General features: G+C 43.7%; 1 protein-coding gene across 1 annotated transcript; it reads left to right on the forward strand.

Annotated features, from left to right (window-relative positions):
• The first annotated feature begins 283 nt into the window (after positions 1-283).
• LOC125444408 lies at positions 284-9,931 on the forward strand. The gene is made up of 6 exons (XM_048516816.1): positions 284-386; positions 1,249-1,538; positions 2,093-2,135; positions 3,247-3,548; positions 6,506-6,557; positions 9,921-9,931. The coding sequence occupies exons 1-6, from the start codon at positions 341-343 to the stop codon at positions 9,929-9,931; spliced, it is 744 nt and encodes a 247-aa protein (XP_048372773.1). The 5' UTR covers positions 284-340.
• Positions 9,932-24,128: the final 14,197 nt, after the last annotated feature.

Raw genomic sequence — 24,128 nt, forward strand, 5'->3', positions numbered from 1 at the left:
ATGACACATGTCAAGGATGGTTTTTACTGCCCGCTCAAGATTCATAGAGCCCTAGCTAGGCCTCGAAGGGGCAGGTAGCAAAAGGAACTGAATATTTTTGCTCGCACAGCTGACACCATTGAAGACACTTCACTGACACTCAGCAGAAAACCACAAGGCAGTTCAAACAGTGTTGGAAGGAGGAAATCAAACGTCTCGTACAAGGATTCTGTCTGGCTGTCTCCACTGAACAAGATGGGTTGGTAGTAGGCAGCTGGTGAGACCAAAGTAGCATCAGACTTACAGCTCAGGGTAGTTTACAACTCAAGGTCTGCTGGACCTGGAATTTAGATTCCTCACAATGCTGTTTGCTTCAGTATTTATGGTGCTATGGGTTTTAACATCAAGTGAGTAGTGTTTCTTTTTGCAAAAAATGTCTGTTTTTCTTGGGCCTTGGCTGACTTTTCAATGATTTCTTTCCCATTTCAGTGTTCTCAGCACAATCTTTCTTTCGGCTTGTGTTTCATTTGTGGTTGGCTCCTCAACCCTCCTTGGTGCAATTTCTCTCAGCATTACTTTATTTATTTATTTATTTATTTATTTATTTACTTACTTACTTACTTACTTACTTACTTACTTACTTACTTACTTACTTACTTACTTACTTACTTACTTACTTACTTACTTACTTATTGGATTTACATCCTGTCCTATCCCCAAATGGCTCTGGGCTTTAATGCTTTTGATGACCATTTGCCCCCCATGCCTTCTTTCATACATAGACATTTCTTCATAACTGTAGAACCTCTAGTCTCCCATCCCTTGGTAGATCCAACGAGGACGTTACTGAGAAACCTGTTTTCAAGCAACCTCAGTGTGTTAGCTTCAACCAATTAAACCAGATCTTATAGCCAACATTCCGAGTGTTATGGAGCGAGAGCCACCAAAGAACTTCCCATTTGACTCCCAAAGTCCACCACCCACCCAAACTAACAAGGACTGAGACAACCAGAAGCTCAACACAAGATCTCACAGAAGATGTTGAGACTATCCCATCACTGACCTGTCCATGTGCTGCTCTTGTGCAGTAGAAAACATGGCAGCAGGATGGGAAAACTCTGACCTTACTGGTGATGAAATGGGGTGTATCTTCCTGCAGCTGTTAAATAGATATCTCACCTGTGGGGATGGCTTGCCTGTTGTTGGTTTTTAACCAGTCTGTTTACTTTCCAATGTGGATAACTGTCTGATGCCTTCTCTCCTCTGAAGGGACAAGTGGTCAATCGGTAACCCAGACGCCAAGCCGCCTAGCCATCAAGGAAGGAGTTGCCGTCTTCATCAACTGCACCTATCAATATTCCGGAGTGGCGTATCTGTATTGGTACGTCCAGCATTCTCACAGTGAGGGGCCCCAGCTTTTGCTGACAGAATACACCGGGAAAGAAACGGGAGATGCGTTCTTTGCTGAACACCTCAAAGCGGACAAGACCTTCCATTTGCGGAAAGAAGCCGGCGGCTTGAGCGACTCGGCCGCCTACTTCTGTGCCGTTAGAGACACAGTGGAGGAAACCCCAGACAGAGCTGCATAAAAACTGCCAGCAGAGGGGAAGGCATGTGTTAGAAGCTCCCTCAGCCCAAGACCACGTGAAGACAAGGATGGGCCTAAAGCTCAGTCAAATTAAGCATGTCCACCTCATGCAAGTCTAAAAGGCCTTCGGCATCTCAGGTGATTTCAGTTTAAGTGAGAGGAAGTGAGAGGATTTTCCCACTGTGGTTGCCAGATTTCTTTGAGAGAAGCCACACTGAGGCCCCTTCCGCACGTGCAGAAGAATGTACTTTCAAACGACTTTCAGAATTGTTTGCAAATGGATTGTGGCTATTCCACACAACAAAATCCAGCAGCATTGAAAATGGATTGGAAGTGCATTGTTCTGCATGTGCGGAACAGGCTTGAGATCAAACTATACTGTTTCACCTACCTCACAGGGTGTTTGTTGTGAGTGGGGGAAAGTAAGGAGTTTGTAAGCCCCTTTGAGTCTCCTATAGGAGAGAAAGGGGCAATATAAATCCAACTCTTCTTCTAATCCCAATATGCCCCACATTCCCTTTCAAGGGTTTTCTTTCTCCAAGGAGCAGCAGTGGGCGAGGGAGGTTGGGTGAGCTCATCTAATCTGAGGAACTGGTTTGATTCCCCAGCTCTGCCACCTGAGCGGAGGCTTATCTGGGGAATTCAGGATTAGCCTGTACACTCCCACACACGCCAGCTGGTGACCTTTGGCTAGTCACACAGCTTCTCAGAGCCTCTCTAGCCCCACCTACCTCACAGGGTGTTTGTTGTGAGGGGGGAAGGACAAGGAGACTGTAAGCCCCTTTGAGTCTCCTGCAGGAGAGAAAGGGGCAATATAAATCCAACCTCCTCCTCCTCCTCCTCCTCCTCCTCCTCCTCCTCCTCCTCCTCCTCCTCCTCCTTCTTCTTCTTCTTCTTCTTCTTGTATGAACAGTTTTATCCACAAGAGGGCAGCCCAAACCCTGGAAACATTTTCAAAGTCTCTTTTTCTTGTTTCTCAACCACATTTCGTTCAAAACACCTGACTGAAGGCGCCCTAAACAGGCCGGAAGCAAATGAGGCTAGCCACAGAACGGTCCGTATCGTCTGAGATCTTTTCAGACCCAGTGAGCGGGAAAGAGCTTTATTTCATGTTGCTCAGAAAGAGGACCTCGCAAGAATGCTCTTCACGTCTATAAAACACCACCGTTTATCTGTTTTGGGAATTTTCCTTCTTCTCCTCAAATCAGGTAATGTAACATTTTCTATTTGGTGCTACTCAGGAGTTCATAACGGACGTATATCATGATATGAGCAGGACTGATTAGATAATTTATAATATCACCTTCAATGCTTTCTCTCCTTCTAAACATGCACATTTTGAAGGTTTAAACTCAAGAATCCATCAGTTAAGGACAGTGTGAAATGTTACCATTTGAAGCTAGAACTGTCAAATACTTGCACACACACGGAGAGAGATTTGGATCTTGTCCAGGGTTCTAGAAACAACTAGGCTATGTTAAAAACTGGAAACTGGAGTCTGTTGCAGGTAGGGTGTGTTAGGTTCATATTCTGGGTCGCACAGGGGAGGCGTTTGCCTTGAAAGAAAGCCTCTCATTTAATTTTTAATTAAAAATTAATTTAATTAATTTCTCAGGGTAGAGAAATAGACAGGTGGATAGGAAGGACAGATGGTTCCATCTAATATTTCCTTTTTACAGATCTCGTACAAAGTGATGCTGTGTTTCAATCACATCCTGAAATATCCATCGCAGAGGGTCAAGATGCAATTTTGCTGTGTAATTTCAGCACCGCGGATAGCAACCCTTACCTGTTTTGGTATCGCCAATTCCCCAATAAATCTCCGCAGCACCTACTGACAAAAACACGTTATTCTGCTGCGGATCAAAACTTTGCCCCAACCAAATATTCAGGAACGTTGAACCCAGAAACCAAGACAGTTGATTTGAAGATTAAGGACGTTTCTCTCCAGGATGCCGCTGTATATGTCTGTGCTCTGAGACCCACAGTGGAGTGACAGGGTATTGTTGTGTGTGCAAACAAGACGAAGAAAGAGAATCTCCATAATCTTGTTTCTTTTTCTGTTTCCGTAGGCATCTCTCAAAGGGATTCTGTCTTCCAGTCCCCAAATCAAATGGAAATCAAAGAAGGGGACCCTGCAATTTTGCACTGCAATTTCTCCACGCTCCGGGCAGACCCGTACCTTTTCTGGTATCATAAATCTGTGGACAGGGAACCCCAGCTGATCTTGAGTGCTTACAAAAGTAGAGAGCAGAAGAACAAATTTGTCCAGGGCAAATTTTCAGCCACTCTGTTTGTGGAGAATAAAACGGTTCCTCTGAAGATCGAACGCGTCTCCCTCCAGGATGGGGCGGTGTATTATTGTGCTCTGAGGCCCACAGTGAGAGATCCTTCAGGTGGCGTCCCTACAAAAACTGACACAAGGATGTTGAGGTCAGTGGTGAAGGAAGCTGGTGGAGCAATTCCAAAAAACAAAACAAAACCCCAAATCAACTCCTCCCCTTTTATAACATCAGTGGATCCTGCCATCCTCCCTCCCTTTCTTTCTTTTAGGGGACTTAACAGTTGGTGCCATCTGTTATGTTGATTAGTGTACTGCGTTTTAATGGGGTGGGGTTTATTTATATAGAGCCAAATTAACTAATATTTAATTGATTTTAGTCTCTGGTTTTATTGTGCTCTATCTATGTTTTGTTCACCTCCCTGAGCCCTCCGGGGGAGGACGGTATATTATTTATAAACAAACAAACAAACAAACAAACAAACAAACAAACAAATAAATAAATAAATAAATAAATTGTGTGAATGGAACTGAATATAATATTTAAATTATATAAACAAACATAAATAAATTATACAAATAAACATCAATGAATTTTAGAAATGAATTGTGTAAATCAGTACTATGCTATTATATAAATAAATGCAATTGACAATTGTGCCCGCCGAATCATACGGCAGAATGTGAGTCTGTTGTAGGAAAGTCCTTTTAAGAACTAAGAGTCACAATGCTGAGTTAGTCCGTGGCACAGAGAATACAGCATGGCACATCATGATTTTTCAGTGAGAGCTGGGTTTGGAGGGCTGTGCTTAACTGTCACGGCAATGAAAGCTGTGTGGAACCAAACTTCTGGGTTTTCAAAGAGGGCATATGGTATGCAAGCAAGCAAGCCTTTATTGGCATAGACAACAGTACAGCAATAATAAAAACGGATTAAAAAGCATATACAATACAGGAAATAAATGTTGGGTTGAAGGAAATCTACTGGCGTTTAGTAATTTCCAGGAGAAAGTCTGCCACTATCATAACATATGATGTGGAGAGATGAACAAAATGGTTGGGTGTTTGTCATGGGGGTGGATTCTGTGTCGGGCCAGAAAGTCCCAATTGGGGACAGGATGACATCGCTGGTGAGCGCAGAAAGAGGTGACAGAGCTACAAAGACCCTGATGGGTGATCGATCCTCGTCGGTTTTCGTAAAGGGACATTTTAGAGTGCAATGCAGGCATTGGGAGCTACAAGGTCATCTTTGGAGTTGGGACGCGCTTGAAAGTCAGCGCAGGTACGAAACAAGACATATAATGTGCATTCACATGTCGCTGGTTTTATGCAGTCCTGTGATGAGATTGTTTGAGCAAATATGGGGGCAGAATTGTGATCTGGCTTTGTAGCAGGGGCTGGTCCCTTGATTTTCGTCTCTGCTATGTATCTGTATAATTTATACTTTTACTGTATTTTATTGGATTTATATTGTGGTGTTTTAATCTGATGTTGTACACTGCCCAGAGCCCTCTGGGGTTGGGCAGGACATCAAATAGAATGAATGAATGAATGAATGAATGAATGAATGAATGAATGAATGAATGAATGAATGAATGAATGAATGTGATGAGAAGTTGCCCACGAAGCTACAGCCAGGCCCCTTCCGCACATGCAGAATAATGCACTCTCAATCCACTTTCAATGCACTTTGAAGCTGGGTTTTTCTGTGCGGAATAGCAAACTCTACTTGCAAACAATTGTGAAAGTGGATTGAAAGTGCATTATTCTGCATGTGCGGAAGGGGCCCCAGTCAGACCGGGTGCTCAGTTTGATACTGGCCTTAGTCTGGCTGGGTTGAGCGTCAGACTATTTAGATTTTGCTCCGAGCTACATTTTCCCTAGATACGTCTCTGGTGGCTTGTATTGACTAGGGTTAGAATCTTAATAGCATTTAAATGTGGACAGGGAACCACAGGCATATATGGACAGGCATATATTTTCCCAACGCATAAAATGATTTTCTTTAAAATGTAGTGGAGTAAATGCGATTAATCGTTGCGTGCTCACAAGCTGCCTGCTGAATCATGTGACAGAATATGAGGCTGTGGAAGGAAAGTCCTTTTAAGACTTAAGAGTCTCCTCCAAGGCGGCAGAGCGAGGCTGTGTTTTTGTAAAAGAGTGTTGCTCTGTGTGAACAATGATGCCAGGAAAATCACCTTTGGAGGGGGAACCAGGCTGCATGTGGGACCTGGTAAGATGGAAGAGAGAAATGGATTGTATAAATATTAAATATTGGGGGCAGAGAATGGGTGAGGTTTTGCTAACTCTCTCAGCAGCATCAACAGAAGAGTTTTCCTTCAGAAAAGCCTCTTATCTGGCACTGTGTGTGGAAAATATGGATGTTGGCTAATTCGTTGGTACATCTACGAAGAAGTAAGTCTTACTGTAGACAGGGTGGCTTGAGTTGTAATATTGCACATTTTTTTAAAGATTGTCCCAGGGGTTTTGGTGGGAGGCTACTGAGCCTCTCCTTAACTTTCTGCAGCTGAAATTAGTCTGACCTCAATGGGTTTAACTTTGGCTAGGTCATGTGTGAACCCCATGGTGCACCTCCACCCAATTTAGCAGGTCTCAGGATTTTGTAAAGCCTTTGATGATCGTGCGCCTTGGGTGGTGGCAACAACCAACTTCATTTTGGAGCTGGGACGAGCTTAACAGTCAGTCCAAGTACGTACAACAGTTTCTTCATGTCTTCATGTCCTTATTCCAAATTAAGAACATAAGAACATAAGAACTAGCCTGCTGGATCAGACCAGAGTCCATCTAGTCCAGCACTTTGCTACTCGCAGTGGCCCACCAGGTGCCTTGGGGAGCTCACGTGCAGGATGTGAAAGCAAGGGCCTTCTGCGGCTGCTGCTGCTCCCGAGCACCTGGTCTGCTAAGGTATTTGCAATCTGAGATCAAGGAGGATCAAGATTGGTAGCCATAGATTGACTTCTCCTCCATAAATCTGTCCAAGCCCCTTTTAAAGCTATCCAGGTTACCACCATCACCACCTCCTGTGGCAACATATTCCAAACACCAATCACATGTTGCATGAAGAAGTGTTTCCTTTTATTAGTCCTAACTCTTCCCCCCAGCATTTTCAATGAATGCCCCCTGGTTCTAGTATTGTGAGAAGGAGAGAAAAATTTCTCTCTGTCAACATTTTCTACCCCATGCATAATTTTATAGACTTCAATCATATCTCCCCTCAGACGTCTCCTCTCCAAACTAAAGAGTCACAAATGCTGCAGCCTTTCCTCATAAGGAAGGTGCTCCAGTCCCTCAATCATCCTCATTGCCCTTCTCTGCACTTTTTCTATCTCTTCGATATCCTTTTTGAGATGTGGCGACCAGAACTGAACACAGGACTCCAAGTTAATCTGTGTATGTGGGGGGAATCCACCACTCTTAATCATTACACTATATTGGCTGTGTAAGTGGCTTTTTGTAAAGGGATTTAATACTGTGAGCACTAATACTTACCAAGTCATCTTTGGATTGGGAACAAAGCTGGTGATCACTGCAGGTAGGAGTCTGGAATACAATATACATCTGTGTCATTTGTTTATTAGAGAGAACGGCTGGCCCCAAATACACAGTAAGTACCATGGCAAGTAAAGATTTGCCTTTTGTGTTACTTTATTTATATCCTGTGTTTCTACCCAATGGGAGACTGGCCTAGGTTACGCCATAAGCTTTTGTGCCAGAGGCAGGAAACTCCCATTGATAGCACATGCGACATAAGGAATGGTAAAGAAAATGAATTCCAAGAGGCAAATCCTATATGCTCTGAGTGCCATTGCTTTATACCAGGGGTCCCCAAACTACGGCCCGGGGGCCAAATGTGGCCCCCTGAAGGCATTTATCCGGCCCGCCAGGCATGGCGGCGATGGCTTCATTCATGTGCAGTGGGGGCTCGAGGGAGAGGAGGAACCGGCCCCAACGGCTGTTGACTGCAGTTACATGATGGCACCCCCAAATCTCCATGAATTTTCTGACCCAGAGTTGGAAACCTTACATGTGGCAACGCCTGCTCCGCCCTTCCCTCTCAGCTACTCCATGTGTTGCTCTCAGGCTTTCTGTTCCGCCTCACTCCCATTGGCATCAGCCAGGCTGGCGAATCGCTCGCTGGCTGCTAGGGAGGAAAGAACCCAGGAAGATACCTGATCCTGGGTTAGATGGAATGCTTCATTGGGAAAGTTCTGCTTTTTTTTTTTACAGGGGAAGGTATTCCACAGCCTCCCCAACAATATTTGGAGCCCACCCTGTATTTGACATACTTTGGTCACTTTTCTAAAAATAGACCATGACAGAAAGGCTGAAAGGTGAAAGGTGAAATCAAACATTTTACAATCATTTGTGCATAGGAATTTGTTCATAGTTTTTTTTAGTCCGGCCCTCCAACAGTCTGAGGGACAGTGAACTGGCCCCCTGTTTAAAAAGTTTGGGGACCCCTGCTTTATACTGTAGTAGTAATAGTAGTAGTAAATCTTTATTGTTTGAGCCATTGGCTATAACATCCCAAAAGAATAAATAGTCCAAAAAGGAAATATTTCATACAATTAAAACATTCAAATTGAAAGGGTAGGGTTGTCTTTAGGTTAAAATATAAATGAATTACATTCGTAATAAACAGATTAAAATGCCGCATCAAATGCTATCCGTGTCGAATATTACTACGACTTCTTTCATACTGAGCTGAGCTTTCGTAGGACTTAATAAGTCATCAATTTAAGCAAAACCTTCACTCCTCATATACTCTGCTCACATTTTCCTAGCTGCCAGGGTGAAAAGAACCATCTTATGGGTAACATAGGAGTCATGTCAGATAATTTATAAAAAATCAATTTCTCATCTTCAGACAAAAAGGCTGTCCTAAGTATTATTGTTTCTAGCTTTATACTGAGTTAGAGCACTGCTCTGTCAAGTTTGATATTATATTCTGTGATCGACAGTGGCAATCCAAGATCTAAGGTGGGGTATGCCACGTTGGCCTTCTGTGATTTTTTGTAAAGCCTCTTCACACTGGGCAACTACAGGCACTTTTGGAAAGGTGACATTTGGCCAGGGGACCAGGTTGACCATCCAACCAGGTATGTCCAAAACAATCAGATCTCAATCCTTGTGAGCTATAATGCATTTAAGAGAATAGAGTTGCCAATGGTGTCTTCAGAAATTCCTGGAGATTGGGGGGCAGTACCTAGACTCTATGGTATACCATGGAATTTGCCCTTCAAGGTGGTCATTGTACCTAAACTCTATGGTATACCATGGGATTTGCCCTTCAAGGTGGTCATTGTACCTAAACTCTATGGTATACCATGGGATTTGCCCTTCAAGGTGGTCATTGTACCTAAACTCTATGGTATACCATGGGATTTGCCCTTCAAGGTGGTCATTGTACCTAAACTCTATGGTATACCATGGGATTTGCCCTTCAAGGTGGTCATTGTACCTAAACTCTATGGTAAACTATGGGATTTGCCCTTCAAGGTGGTCATTGTACCTAAACTCTATGGTATACCATGGGATTTGCCCTTCAAGGTGGTCATTCTCTCCAAGGAAACTGATCTCCTGAAGATTGTTTACCCTATTTCTAGAGACTACTAGAAGTAGTTTTAAGAAGATCAATAAAACAGTTTTAAGAAGATCTATAAAACAGTGATTTAGAAGGGCTTTGGGGGCGGGGGGTGGATGATATTATGGCAAGTTAGTTTTAGGAATTGGCTCTTGCGGATTTATTCTTTTAAACTCTGGTGCTAGGCTTGGGAAGTGGTTTTATTTTAATTGTTATTGAGCCCTGCTTTGGTTCTGCTTCTCTGGAGACAGGCAGATTAACATATTTGAATAAATAAAAGCTAAGTTTGGGGAATCTGCCGTTCGTTTCCTCTTTTGCGTTGGTGTCATTCTGGCCATGCGTGAGGAGCTACGTAGAGCAAACAATTGCACAGTTCCTAACCAAGCAGGATCAGAAACCTAATAGACGAAATACTGATTTCGGTTCCCACAAAATTAAGCACGTTTAAGTCTCTTGTTTCATTTCAGTGGAAGAGTGAAAGGCTCATTCCGCACACGCAAAATAATGCACTTTCAAGCTGCTTTCACAACTGTTTTTGCCATTCCGCACAGCTTCAAAGAGCCCTGAAAGCAGCTTGAAAGTGCATTATTCTGCGTGTGCGGAATGAGCCAAAAAGTTGCTCGCCTCTTCTTTTGAAATCAAAGGCCTTTCTCTGTTCCCTTAAAGTAGCTCAATCTTTTTTATATATATAATTGAGAAGGCAGTTTGGGGTCAGAGAAGGGAGCCCCCTCAGTTGTTTTCAGTGTCTGTCGGCGCTGGGTTTTTATAAAGGGTTGAAATGCTGTGTATGATGGCAACCATGACAAACTCACTTTTGGGAGCGGTACCAGGTTGATTGTAATGCCCTGTAAGTATGAGGAACTGAATGTCACACCTTATTGCATCTGATAAGTTGTCGGTTGGGATGGATTCACCTTTTTGTGTGTGTTTTCGACTTGCAGTTGGAGCTGTGTTGGTAAAGGCCATGAGGGAAAGGGAGAGGAGGTTTAACCCTTTCCCTCCTTGTAATGTTTCACTCATCTAAAGGAGGGACTCCTGGGCCTTTGTTAGTCCCCCAAAGAAAACAAATACAGGCATATTCCCCTCTTTTGCTTGTCTTTTATTTTTCAATGCCATGACGCAGCAATCAGGGGCTAGTTTTGATGAGTGAAATCATGCAGGGATGAAAGGGTTAAGCACCCTCTCCTCCCTTTACTTGCCCTAATCTTAATTTTTTTGACCCAAAGGGCTCTTATTCAAACGTAAAAGATTCCAAGGATGATCCAATCAGTCTTACCTATTCTGAACTGGTGTCTGCAATGTCACAACACAAGCCTTTATTGGCATATAAAACAGGACAAAATTTTAAAACAAAACAAGGTTAAGAAATACAGTTAAAACAACTAATTTCCAGTATAAAATTTGCCACAGTTTCACAAAAGAGCACATCAGAGCTGTTCAGGAGATTGGGTATCTTATAGCACTCGTGCCACTGAGAACATTGCAAGAAAATGGAATTCCTGTATTTCATGCGTATCTTATTGTATTTAGGGCATAGAAACAAAGAATGGTTGAGTGTTTCATATCACATGAACAATTGTCTGCAATGTCTTTGCCTGGCTTCCACCGCAGAAAAGAGGTCAGGTTACATTTTCTGGGTGGGTTTTTTGTCATTGTGTGAATCACTGTGCTAAGCGGATCGAACTGGAAAGTCACTTTTGGCCGTGGGACGGTCTTGACGGTGGTTCCTGGTACGTGATGACACTTTTTTTGGGTAGGAACTGTTACGATTTTCCCCCTTTAATCTGAATCTGATCGCACCAATTCAGCTATCTGAACATTTCCAACATTTGGGCATGATTTGGGATATGTTCAAAATGTTGTTTGGGATGTCATTTTAAACTATTCCTATCCTGACAGTGCAGAGAAAAATCAATAATCTGTAAGGGACAGGTGCCTGTTTCACATTAGGCATGATGATTAAATTTTAAAAAGCAAACAAACAGTTTTGCAGCTCTGCTATATCTTTGGCCCCTTCCGCACACGCAAAATAATGCATTTTCAAACCACTTTCACAACTGTTTGCAAGTGGATTTTGCTATTCCGCACAGCTTTAAAGAGCACTGAAAGCAGTTTGAAAGTGCATTATTCTGCATGTGCGGAATGAGCCTAAACCACCTTCTATGTCACAAACAGCAGAACTACCAAATTAAAATGCAGTTATCTGTTTTCCTTCCCATCCTCAGAATTGCCACTTTCGTCCCCGCCTTGTTCCTTAATAATTTTGGCCACTGTAGTGTCCGGCATCAGAGCCAGAGTTTTGTTTCCATTAATGGAAGATATTTTTGGTTACAAAAGGAAAACTTTTTGGACTCCTTCCTCCGACAGGGACCCGCTGAGTTCTCAAAATGATTTCCTGATCCGCTTCCTAGAACCAGTTTTTTGTGTGATTGGGGGGATGGACGGGGTCCAAATGGAGAAAATGAAAGCAAAAACTAGATCTGGTGGAGGTCCTTGTAAGTTATAACACTGTGACCCAAAATTCTGCAAGAAGATTGGCTAGAACTCTTGCCCCGAACCATTTTTGACCTAGCAGAAAGCACCGTGTGGCTCCCAGGGCTACGCTAAGCAAACTTGGGGAAATGGAGGTAGACTGGTTGTGATGCTAAGTAAGTTTTGATTTTCGATGCCTTCCATTTTGCTGCTGCTCAATTTGAATGCAAAATTTATCGGCATATTTGAATTGCTGCAGCTGTAGTAGTGTTTGGATTTTTGCTAAAGAGGAAATCACCGTGCAGATACAAACAACAAGCAGATATTTGGTACTGGGTCACGATTACTCGTCCTACCCAGTAAGTACGTCTGACTTGTTTGAAAACAGCCATGATATCTTAATCTCATTCTTGATCATTTTCCTTCTTATTCATGATGATCTATTCATCCATCTTTCACTGGCTGATTCCGCATGGGCCAAAAACAGCAGTGTGAAAATGGTGTACAAGGGTTTAAAACAGTGTAAAAGGGTTTATACTGTTTTCACACCGCTTTCACACCTCTGTTTTTGGCCCATGCGGAATCAGCCACTGTCTCTATCCCTGTTTAGTTTTTCTCTGAGTCACTGTTTAGTTTTTCTCTGAGATGAAGAGGCACATTATGAAGGCCCCTTCCGCTCATGCAGAAAGATATACTTTCAATACACTTTCAATACACTTTGCAGCTGGATTTTACTGTGCGGAATAGCAAAAACCACTTGCAAACAATTGTGAAAGTGGATAGAAAGTGCATTATTCTGCAGGTGCGGAAGGGGCCAAAGTTTCAGAATGATTCACTGGAATCTAGAATGTGATAAAGGCATTTTATTTTAGCTCTTGCTTCAGAAGTTATGCTAAAGAGTTCTGAGTTGGAGATAAACTGCTACAGGTTTTTGATGGGCCTAAGATCACTGTGGGAACACAAATGCAGACAGGCACATCTTTGGTAAAGGAACCCTTCTGAGGGTGATTCCCAGTAAGTATTCCTGGCTCATTTTCCTCGAAGAAACTGTCAAATGGACAACAACGTTTTGTGATTGTGGCTGATTCTGCACGGGCCAAAAAAACAGCGGTGTGAAAATGGTGTGAAAACAGTATAAACCCTTTCACTGCGGCCCCTTCCGCACACGCAAAATAATGCGTTTTCAAACCACTTTCACAACTGTTTGCTAGTGGATTTTGCTATTCCACACAGCTTCAAAGAGCACTGAAATCAGTTTGAAAGTGCATTATTCTGCCTGTGCGGAATGAGCCACTGTTTTAAACCCTTTTACACCATTTTCACACTGTTTTCACACTGCTGTTTTTGGCCCATGCGGAATCAGCCTAAATCATTAAGAGAAGGCGAATCCCAGTGCAATTCTAACTAGAGTTATACCCTTCCCAAGCCATTGACGTCAATAGGCTTAGAAGGGTATTACTCTGATCAGGATTACACTTAATAGCATTCACTGTGGGGTTTTTTAGTAATATGGAAAAATGTATTGTCGAAGGCTTTCACGGCCGGAATCACTTGGGTGCTGTGTGGTTTCCGGGCTGTATGGCCGTGTTCTAGCAGCATTCTCTCCTGACGTTTCGCCTGCATCTGTGGCTGGCATCCTCTGAAGATGCCAGCCACAGATGCAGGCGATCCTCTGAAGATGCCAGCCACAGATGCAGGCGATCCTCTGAAGATGCCAGCCACAGATGCAAGCGAAACGTCAGGAGAGAATGCTGCTAGAACACGGCCATACAGCCCGGATGTTTTTATCGAGGGTCTAGATCAGGGGGTCTTCAAACCATGGCCGCAGGTGTTCATGGACTTCATTCCCATCAGTCCTGCCAGCATGTAAAATGGCGAGGCTGATGGGAATTGTAGTCCATGAACATCTGGAGGGCCATGGTTTGAAGACCCCTAGTCTAGATCATTGAAAATATGAGATTGGAAACAAAGAGATCTTTTGTAAAGAAGAACGCATTCTGAATATATCCCAGAACTACGGGTTCATGGTTCATAACCATGAACAGGGCAAAGCAATTTTTAAAGTAAATATTAAGAGTTACTAATCCAATCCAGTCATTTTGCTACACTCAGCCACAGGCCTTTATAACCTACAACCATCTTAAAACTCATAAAGAATTGAAAACATGTGTACTACATAACAATAATTAAATCTGCTAAGTCCAAATAATACTCAGGGCCTCTTTTGAATTACTCTTTCTAAAATCCAGACTGTGGCCATGACCAGCGGTGGGATCCAAACATTTTAATAACAGGTTCCGATGGTGGTGGGATTCAAACAGTGGCGCCGCCGCACACACGCACCTCCAGTCCCTATTGGGCAGGGAGGTTGCGTTAGTAACCCCTTCTCGGCACTCGGAAAAAATTAGTAACCACTTCTAGAGAAGTGGTGAGAACTGGTTGGATCCCACCTCTGGCCACGACCCTCCACAAGTTATGATAGTTATTCCCACAAGGTATGGTAGCTATGCTAGGACCTGATGGTGCATTATGATAGGAAATAATAATGGAGAAGATGGTGAAGCCGAAACCAACTTGTGAATAGCTACCAAGACCGTTACAAGGGTTCTGGAGCAGAAGGTCTTAAGAAAGAACAAAACTGAGGTGGTTCCAGGTAGCATGAACAACAGAGCTAAGGAAGGAAGCCAGAGAAACAGTTTTTATGATGGAAGTCTGTCACACACTGTGTCCAGTGAGAAGGGAATGTTTAGTGGGGTATATATATATTTTTATGATGTTCATGAGTGAAAAATCACCTCAAAAATGAGCGGATGTGTGTAAGGATGGAAGGAGAAAGGGAGCAGCAGTGGCGTAGGAGGTTAAGAGCTCGTGTATCTAATCTGGAGGAACCAGGTTTGATTCCCCGCTCTGCCGCCTGAGCTGTGGAGGCAGCTGGGGGAATTCAGATTAGCCCTGTGCCTCCCACACGCCAGCTGGGTGACCTTGGGCTAGTCACAGTTCTTCTAGGCTCTCAGACCTACCACCTCAAAGGGTGTTTGTTGTGAGGTGGGAAGGGCAGAATTAATAAGCCGCTTTGAGTCTCCTGCAGGAAAGGATATAAATCAACTCTTCTTCTTCTTCTTCCTCTTCTTCTTCTTCTTCTTCTTCTTCTTCTTCTTCTTCTTCTTCTTCTTCTTCTTCTTCTTCTTCTTCTTCTTTATTGAGGCTTTGTTTGGATGTCTTTGCCTGCCATGGTGTAGGTTTCAATGGGTGCATGGTGATACTAACTTGTGGCAATGTCTAGCAGTTTTCGTAAAGGTCTTTATTACTGTGAGCAATGTCGACAGATTCATCTTTGGGTCTGGCACAAGGCTGATTGTACTGCCTGGTAAGTACGAGAAACCAAGGTTGCACCTTACGACTTCTGATAATGCACAACAAAAATGATGTGCTCTCCTGACTTTATGTGTGAGACAAATCTCTCATGTCCTAAAGGCATACCACAAGCAGATAGGATGTAAACAACCATCTAGTTTTTGTAACTGGGTAGATCACTGTGCGAGACAGGGGATGGCTGGAAAGTCACCTTTGGGAGAGGGACAGTATTGACAGTGATTCCAGGTACGGATGCGTTTTTTCCAGTCTCACAGTTAAAAAAAAATTGCTCCAGTTCACCTCAACTGCATGACAACAACACAAGCCTTTATTGGCATATAAAACAGGACAAAATTTTAAAACAAAACAAGGTTAAGAAATGCAGTTAAAATTATTAATTTCCAGTATAAAATTTACAACCGTTTCACAAAAGAGCACATCAGAGCTGTTCAGGAGTTGGGTATCTTATGACACTCTTGCCCACTAAGAACATTGCAGAAGTAGGAATTCATGTATTTCATCAGTATCTTATTATATTTGGGGCATGAGAGCAAAGTGGTCAAGTGTTTCAACCGTAGTCATATCACATGAACAAACTCTTTTAGAAAGTTCCATATTCTTAAATCTTCCCTCCAGCAGAGCTGATGGCAGCAACCTCAACTGCATGAAATTTTTGCTATGCATGAAAAGGGAGTCTTGGCCTTCTCTTCCCTGCAGTCTATTCTCAAAGCTGCAAACTGAGACTGAAAGTCCTGTTTCCTGCAAGGAACTGAGGAGCCTGATGCAAGCTTGTTCAAAATTGAGAATATTATCCTCTCTTTGCCTTGTTTCGTTTTTTACCGGGCGTTCTCCTTCTGCCCTGAGCAATTTTTGTCAAAGCAGGAAACACTGTGGGTACAGGCAGCGGCTACAATAAGCCAATCTTTGGAAGTGGGACTAGGTTGGTTGTTCAGCCAAGTAAGTTTCAGTCCTTAATTCCTTTCATTGTGTGGGGTTCAGGGTACATTTCCTTACTCAACTGTCCCTCCACACATCTGTACCCCCAACGACGGGCTTGGTCACAGTTGATCATTCCACGATTGCTGAGGGGGGAAGCACAGAGGGTGGTATCAGACATAGAATTCAGTATTCCAAAAATTGTAGTTCAACTCTGTAGGAATTAATGTTAAATCTCTGAAGAGGGGCTGAAAAAGCTGTATAGCACAGAAGTTGTTTCCCCCCTGGGCACAGAACTTGGGTTTCCATGGCAAAGAACTCTGCTTCTTGCCTTTCATCAGATTGAAGAGCTGGAACGTTGTATGAGTTTATGTTGAAGTGGAAACCACTGTGTGACAATAATGTAAACAAAATGATATTTGGATCTGGGACAAGATTGACAGTCCTACCCTGTAAGTTTGTTCTGTTTTCCTGATTTTTTAATTTGATACCCTCCGTTAGCTAGTTTTCTTTCTTTCTTTCTTTCTTTCTTTCTTTCTTTCTTTCTTTCTTTCTTTCTTTCTTTCTTTCTTTCTCTCTCTTTCTCTCTTTCTTTCTTTCTTTGCTTAGTTCGTTCATTTGTTCGTTCTTTCTCTCTCTCTCAAGGAAGTGAAGATTGCAGAGGGGTGTTTGGAATATGCTGCCACAGGAGGTGGTGATGGCCACTAACCTGGATAGCTTTAAAAAGGGCTTGGACAGATTTATGGAGGAGAAGTCGATCTATGGCTCCCAATCTTGATCCTCCTTGATCTCAGATTGCAAAGGCCTTAGCAGGCCAGGTGCTCGGGAGCAGCAGCAGCAGCAGAAGGCCATTGCTTTCACCTCCTGCATGTGAGCTCCCAAAGGCACCTGGTGGGCCACTGCGAGTAGCAGAGAGCTGGACTAGATGGACTCTGGTCTGATCCAGCAGGCTCGTTCTGAGGGGAAAGGTCTAGGAACTCTCTAACCTTCTACCTCCCAAATGATGCCATGTCTTTGAATAAAGGGATATTTTCCCCAAATACCAACATGATGCTGAGTGGGGTGATTAATAGACAAGCAATGTGTTTGATTGCTTTTGGGTGATATACTGGAAGGATCGGTTATGGTCTTTCTGATTCCTATCAGGGGCTGCAATGGTTCCTTCTCTAGTTATTCTCATGTGGCGTTTTATCTCAGTGTAGTTTATCATGCTGAGGAGGATGCACTTCCTGTTCTCTGTAATGCTTAGAAGCACCTGAGGAGTTTTTGCTAAGGTCAGTGGTACTGTGGGAATACAGGAAACTACAAACAAATTTTCGGTGAAGGAACAAGATTAGTTGTGAAGCCCAGTAAGTGAACTGAAATATTCAAAGAACATCAGCATTTCTTTGCGTATTCTATGCAGTTTTTATGTCCACCGAGGACGCGGCACTTAGTCCTCTGTCCTATAACACTTTATTTGCATTGCAGCACATGGGAAAGGACAGGACAGGCCATACTAAGGGCAGGAGGGACCAAGGGCTAGAGTCAGTGAGAAGATTTTCTTGGCAAGCAGAGGGAGAGCCAGAGGCCCCTTCCGCACATGCAAAATAATGCGTTTTCAAACCACTTTCACAACTGTTTGCAAGTGGATTTTGCTATTCCGCACAGCTTCAAAGAGCACTGAAAGCAGTTTGAAAGTGCATTATTTTGCATGTGCGGAATGAGCCAGAGTGATGGACTCTAATTTGGAGAACTGGGTTTGTTTCCCTGCTCCTTCACATGAAGCCTGCTCAGTGACCTTGAGCTAGTCACAGTTCTCTCAGAACTCTCCCAGCCCCACCTACCTCGCAAGGGGTCTGTTGTGGGAGCAGGAAGGGAAGGAGTTTGCTGCTTTGAGTCTCCTTACAAGAGAGAAAGGCAAGGTATAAATCCAAACTCATTCAGTTTACGCTGAGGGGGAAATCACTGTGCTGAACTATGGTAACAGCCCACCGGTATTTGGAACTGGGACAAAATTGCTTGTCCAACCCTGTAAGTCAGTTTCACTTATTAGAAAGCAGTTTATTATCAAATCACTTTTTTAATTCTGTGAATTTGCTGATCCGGACAAGGGATTTTGAAATAGTAATATAATTCTCACAAATTCTGAATCTGTGTAGGATTTTAGCTCTTACATGAAATGCATGGAGCTGCCTTATATAGAATTGGACCTTGGTCCATCGTGGTCCAACCGAGATCTCTCTGGGGTCTCCAATAGAAGCCTTTCGAATCCTCTTCTTCCCGATCCTTTTTTTAAAAACTGGAGATGCCAAGGACTGAACTTGTGACCTTCTAGCTCAGGGGTAGGGAACCTGCGGCTCGAGAGTCGCATGCGGCTCTTCTGTCCTTGCACTGAGGCTCCACAAGCTGAGCCTCTGACCCCATCCTTGCCCGCCCTGCAGGTAGCAGGGCGGGTGTACCAACTGCCCGCAGCTGGCTGGGCCATGCTGCGGGCTTCCCCTCGCCTGCCCCGTTGGAGCAGGGCAGGTGCTTTCCCGGCAGCCGGCGAGGCCAAGCCGCTGGCCCCATTCTTGCCCGCCCTGCAGGTAGCAGGGCGGACGCATCCATGCTCTTCTCAGAATGAGCAGAGTAAAAGGTAAAAAAAACCCCAATATATACAGTGTTATCTTTATTTTAAATGTCAAAAATTATTTGCGGCTCCAAGTGTTTTCTTTTCCCATGGAAAATGGGTCCAAATGGCTCTTTGAGTGTTAAAGGTTCCCTACCCCTGTTCTAGCTCTAGCACATGGCACGCAAACTGCTTGATGTTTTCGAAGGACTTCAGATCACTGTGGGGTATGGAGTTGGAGAAAGGCAGGTCTTTGGTAAGGGAAGCCTCCTCAATGTGATTCCCAGTAAGTATCCTGGCTCCGGTTTTCCTGAAGAAAGGTCCTTTCCGCACATGCAGAATAATGCACCTTCAATCCACTTTCACAATTGTTTGAAAGTGGATTTTGCTATTCCGCACAGTTAAATCCAGCTTCAAAGTGCTTTGAAAGTGGATTGAAAATGCATTATTCTACATGTGCGGAAGGGGCCAAAGTATCAAATGGGCGACAGTGTTGTGTGATTAATCATGAACAGCAACTGCAGGTGGACTACGGTGCAATCCAAAGCACAATCGTACCCCCCTCCCCAAGCCCTAGGATTTCAACAGATGTAAAAGGGTGTTAGTCTGTTTAGGATTGCACAACCAGTGTTCATTGCGAGGTTTCCAGTAATTGCCTTTCCCACATGCACATCAGGAGAGGCTGAAATGTGCTTGAAATGGTTTGGAATGAATCCAAATTCTGCAAAAATCACAAGCCTTTGGTCGATGTTCATTGAAAGCAGAAAGGAATGTGTGGGAAAGGAAGTAAACACGAATGTCTGTGCAGTCCAATATCTGAATGCACAGTTGCTACCACAAGTCTGGTCAGTGATACTGATTGTTTCCAAAGTCAAAGTGGTCAGTGATGAAAGAAATGCTATTCTCTTCACCCTCTGGCTGATTCCGCATGAGCCAAAAAAAGCAGTGTGAAACCGGTGTGAAAATGGTGTAAAAGAGTTAAAAACAGTGTAAAAGAGTTTATACTGTTTTCACACCGTTTTCACGCCGCTGTTTTTGGCCCATGCGGAATCAGCCTCTCAGGGTCTAGCCCCCTTTCTACCTTTGTGATACAGAAACTGATGGTAAACACTGTTCTTAACGTCTCCCCACAATTCTTAAAATATAAATTTTCACTCTTGTCAACAAATTGTCTAAAATGAACCCCGTTTCCCTTATCTCTTTCCTTTGCAGCTTATTTCTTTAAAAACAATTGACAAGTTAATTGTATTACCACAAGTCTTCCGAGCAAAAGCTGGTTGAAAAGAGTTATTGTCTGTGCATGAGGTGGAAGAATACAATTCCTCCTTCTGAATTTTAAACAGAAATAGACCGTGCATTTCCAGTCATGAGGGCTAGAAACTTACTCCAAACTGACAGGGGCAAGGAGACACATTGGATGTACATGATTGGTTGCCCCAGAATGACCTATGGTTTATTTTAATCTGTTTGGAGCCAGCAAGGAGAACCACAACACTTTAATTCTCAAAGAAGAGGAAATAATCTCCATTTGTGCAATTCCTCTGTGTAATGTTGCAAAGGGATCGCAGGGAAGTTCTTAGTCCCGGTGTCTGGAAGGAATTCCACAGCATAGATATCTAAACATTAAGAACATAAGAACAAGCCAGCTGGATCAGACCAGAGTCCATCTAGTCCAGCTCTCTGCTACTCGCAGTGGCCCCCCAGGTGCCTTTGGGAGCTCACATGCAGGAGGTGAAAGCACTGGCGTAATGCCCATTGGGCAAGGTGGGCAGCTGCCCAGGGCATCACCTTGTGGAGGGCATCAAAATGCTGGGTTCGTTTTTGGGTATTTTAGTGGGTTTCCATTTTTGGCCTGCAGGGGGCGCAGTTTTTAGGCTAGCGGCACCAAATTCTCAGCAGATCATCAGGAGACTGTCCTTATGCTACCCCCCAGGTTTGGTGAGGCTTGGTTCAGGGAGTCCAAAGCTATGGACTCCCAAAGGGGGTGCCCCTATCCCCCATTGTTTCCAATGGGAGCTAATAGGAGATGGGGGCTACAGTTTTGAGGGTCCATAACTTTGGCCCCCCTGAACCAAACTGCACCAAACCTGGGGGTATCATTAGGGCAGTCTCCTCATGAGACCCTGAAAGTTTTGAGACTGTGCCTTCAGAAATGCCCCCCCCCCCCGCCTGCAACCCCCATTGACAGCAATGCAGAAAACTCAATGCAGAACAAAGACTCTTGGGCAAATTTTGGGATGTTCTTGCAGGGAGGGCATTCTTGGATGTATCAGCACCAAAATTTCAGGGTATCATCTGGAGACTGTCATGATTGCAACCCCAAGGTTTGGTGCAGTTTGGTTCAGGGGGTCCGAGCTAAGGGACCCTCAAAACTGTAGCCCCTGCCTCCTCATTAGCTCCTATTGAAAACAGTTTGGGGATGGGGCACCCCCTTTGGGGAGTCCCATAACTTTGGACACCTCCTTGAACCAAACCTCACAAACCTTGGGGAGTAGCATAAGGACAGTCTCCTGATGCTATGCTGAAATTTTGGTGCTGATATGTCCAAAAATGCACCCCCTGCAGGCACCAATGTCCTGGTGCAAAAAAAATTTGGTCGTGGTGGGGTGGCTACCCATGGGGGGGGGGCCATCCAACTCAGGTTTTGCCCAGGGCTACAGTTTGCCCAGGGATGCCTCGTTACGCCCCTGGGTGAAAGCAATGGCCTTCTGCTGCTGCTGCTCCTGAGCACCTGGTCTGCTAAGGCATTTGCAATCTCAGATCAAAGAGGATCAAGATGGGTAGCCATTGAGAATATTATCTTCCCTTTGTCGTGTTCCGTTCTTTACTGGGTGTTCTCCTTCTGCCCTGAGCAATTTTTGTCAAAGCAGGAAACACTGTGGGTACAGGCAGCAGCCTCAATAAGCAAATCTTTGGAAGTGGGACTAGGTTGGTTGTTCAGCCAAGTAAGTTTCAGTCCTTAATTCCTTTCATTGTGTGGGGTTCAGGGTACATTTCCTTACTAAACTGTCCCTCCTCACATCTGTCCCCCCAACGACGGGCTTGGTCACAGTTGATCATTCCACAATTGCTGAGGGGAAAAGCACAGAGGTTGGTATCAGACATAGAATTCAGTATCCCAAGAATTATAGTTCAACTCTGTAGAAAATAATATTAAATCTGAAGACGAGCTTAAAAAGCTGTATAGCACAGAAGTTTCTTCCCCCCTGAGCACAGAACTTGAGTTTCCACGGCAAAGAACTCTGCTACTTGCCTTTCATCAGATTAAAGAGCTGGAACATTGCATGAGTTTATGTCGAAGTGGAAACCACTGTGTGACAATAATGCATACAAGGTGATATTTGGACCTGGGACGAGATTGACAGTCCTGCCCTGTAAGTCTGTTCTGTTTTGCTGATTCTTTAATTCAGTAGCCTCCGTTAGTAAGTTGGTCATGGCTTTCTTTCTGTCTTTGGACAGCAGCAATTATCATAACACCTAGGTGATTCTGGCTGTGAAAGCCTGTGACAATACTCTGGACCATGAAAGAGCCAGCATAGTGCTTAAGAGCAGGTGAATTCTAATCTGGAGAACTGGGTTTGATTCCTCCCCTCCTCCACATGAGTGGCAGAGGCTTATCTGGTGAACCAGATGTGTTTCTGCACTTCTACATTCCTGCTGGATGACCCTGGGCTAGTCACGGTTCTCTCAGAACTCTCTCAGCCCCACCTACCTCGCAAGGTGTCTGTTGTGGGAAGAGGAAGGGAAAGGAGCTTGTAAGCCACCTTGAGTCTCCTTTCAGGAGAGAAAGGGGGGATATAAATCCAAACTCTTTTTCTTCTCTGCCAAATACTAAAACGTCAATTTTTGTCAAGGCAGAAAACACTGTGCCCTTGGTAGTGGGTTCAGTGCACTAACATTTGGAACTGGCACCAGATTGAGGGTGACACCAAGTAAGTTTTATATCTTAAATCCTTCCATGACCTGTATGTTTACAACCCTAGTGATTTTGGTTTGCATCCTACCACATAGTTGACGGAAGCTCCTACGTCTTGGAGACTGTGGGACTTGCATGGCCATGCAAGGTTAAAGTTGCAGTGAGAAGGATATCTGGATCCTATATTATCTATCTCCAGGAAACATGGTGTTTAGACTCGCTCCCCAACCCTCTGTTTGCAGGGATTTCAATCATTTCCTCTGTCTGCTATGAAGACTGGTCTCTATGGACGTACCAGTGGTGGGCTGGTTATGTTTGTTTCTTCTGGCCAGCATCCCTTTTGGTCCAACTGAAATCATATTCAGGCTATAAATACTCAGACTATACAATTGGGTAATGTTGTCTGCATTAGTGCATACATTCCTTCTGGTAAATTTCAAACCCTGTATTCAGAGGTCTGGTCCTCACTGATGGAGTTTTTAGAAAAGGCTGAGATATCGTTGTCTGGCATCGAAATTTTATTGAACAGATCAGCAAATATATACAGTCAAACCAATACTAGAAATTCTGAGGGCAGCCAAGTCTAAGAAGCATGGACTGTATATATAGAGACGCAAGGCAATGAACTAACTGGTATGTGCAATTACTTCGAGTATAAAGTCAATAGATAAGTCATACACCATTCATAAAGATATACTGTGATTATATTGTAAGTAATATGCAACTGGATATAGATGTAATACTAGCAAGCCTTTATTGGCATAGACAACAGTACAACAATAATAAAAACGGATTAAAAAGCATATACAATACAGGAAATAAATGTTAGGTTGAAGGAAATCTACTGGCGTTTAGTAATTTCCAGGAGAAAGTCTGCCACTATCATACAGAGAGAAGGATCAGGATTGTCCAACAAGTAGTGTAATCTAATTAAATCGGGGAGATGGGGTAAATGTAAAGGAGTAAGATTCACATACTTGGATCTGATTTCCTTGAATCTGAGGCTGATTCCGCATGGGCCCAAAACAGCAGTGTGAAAACAGTGTGAAAATGGTGTAAAAGGGTTTAAAATAGTGTAAAAGGGTTTATACTTTCACACCATTTTCACACCGCTGTTTTTGGCCCATGCGGAATCAGCCTGAGACAGTGTAGTAATTGGTGGGCCAGAGATTTAACTGAGCCATCATTACATGGGCACAATCTTTTAGCCTTTTCTTGCTTATTAAATCTGCCATGTAACAAGGCAGAAGGCATAACATTAAACCTGGCGAGCATTATGGCTCTCCTTTGAGCAGGGTTTATTAAGCAATATATAGATGTCATAACAAATCATACAATGAGGGCACTTAGGCAACCATTACGCTTCTTATCTGGAGTGGCTGGGGATTGAATGTGAGACCATCTGTA

The sequence above is a fragment of the Sphaerodactylus townsendi genome, linkage group LG15 (genome assembly GCF_021028975.2).
Source record: "Sphaerodactylus townsendi isolate TG3544 linkage group LG15, MPM_Stown_v2.3, whole genome shotgun sequence".
In the NCBI taxonomy this organism is placed as follows: Eukaryota; Metazoa; Chordata; class Lepidosauria; order Squamata; family Sphaerodactylidae; genus Sphaerodactylus; species Sphaerodactylus townsendi.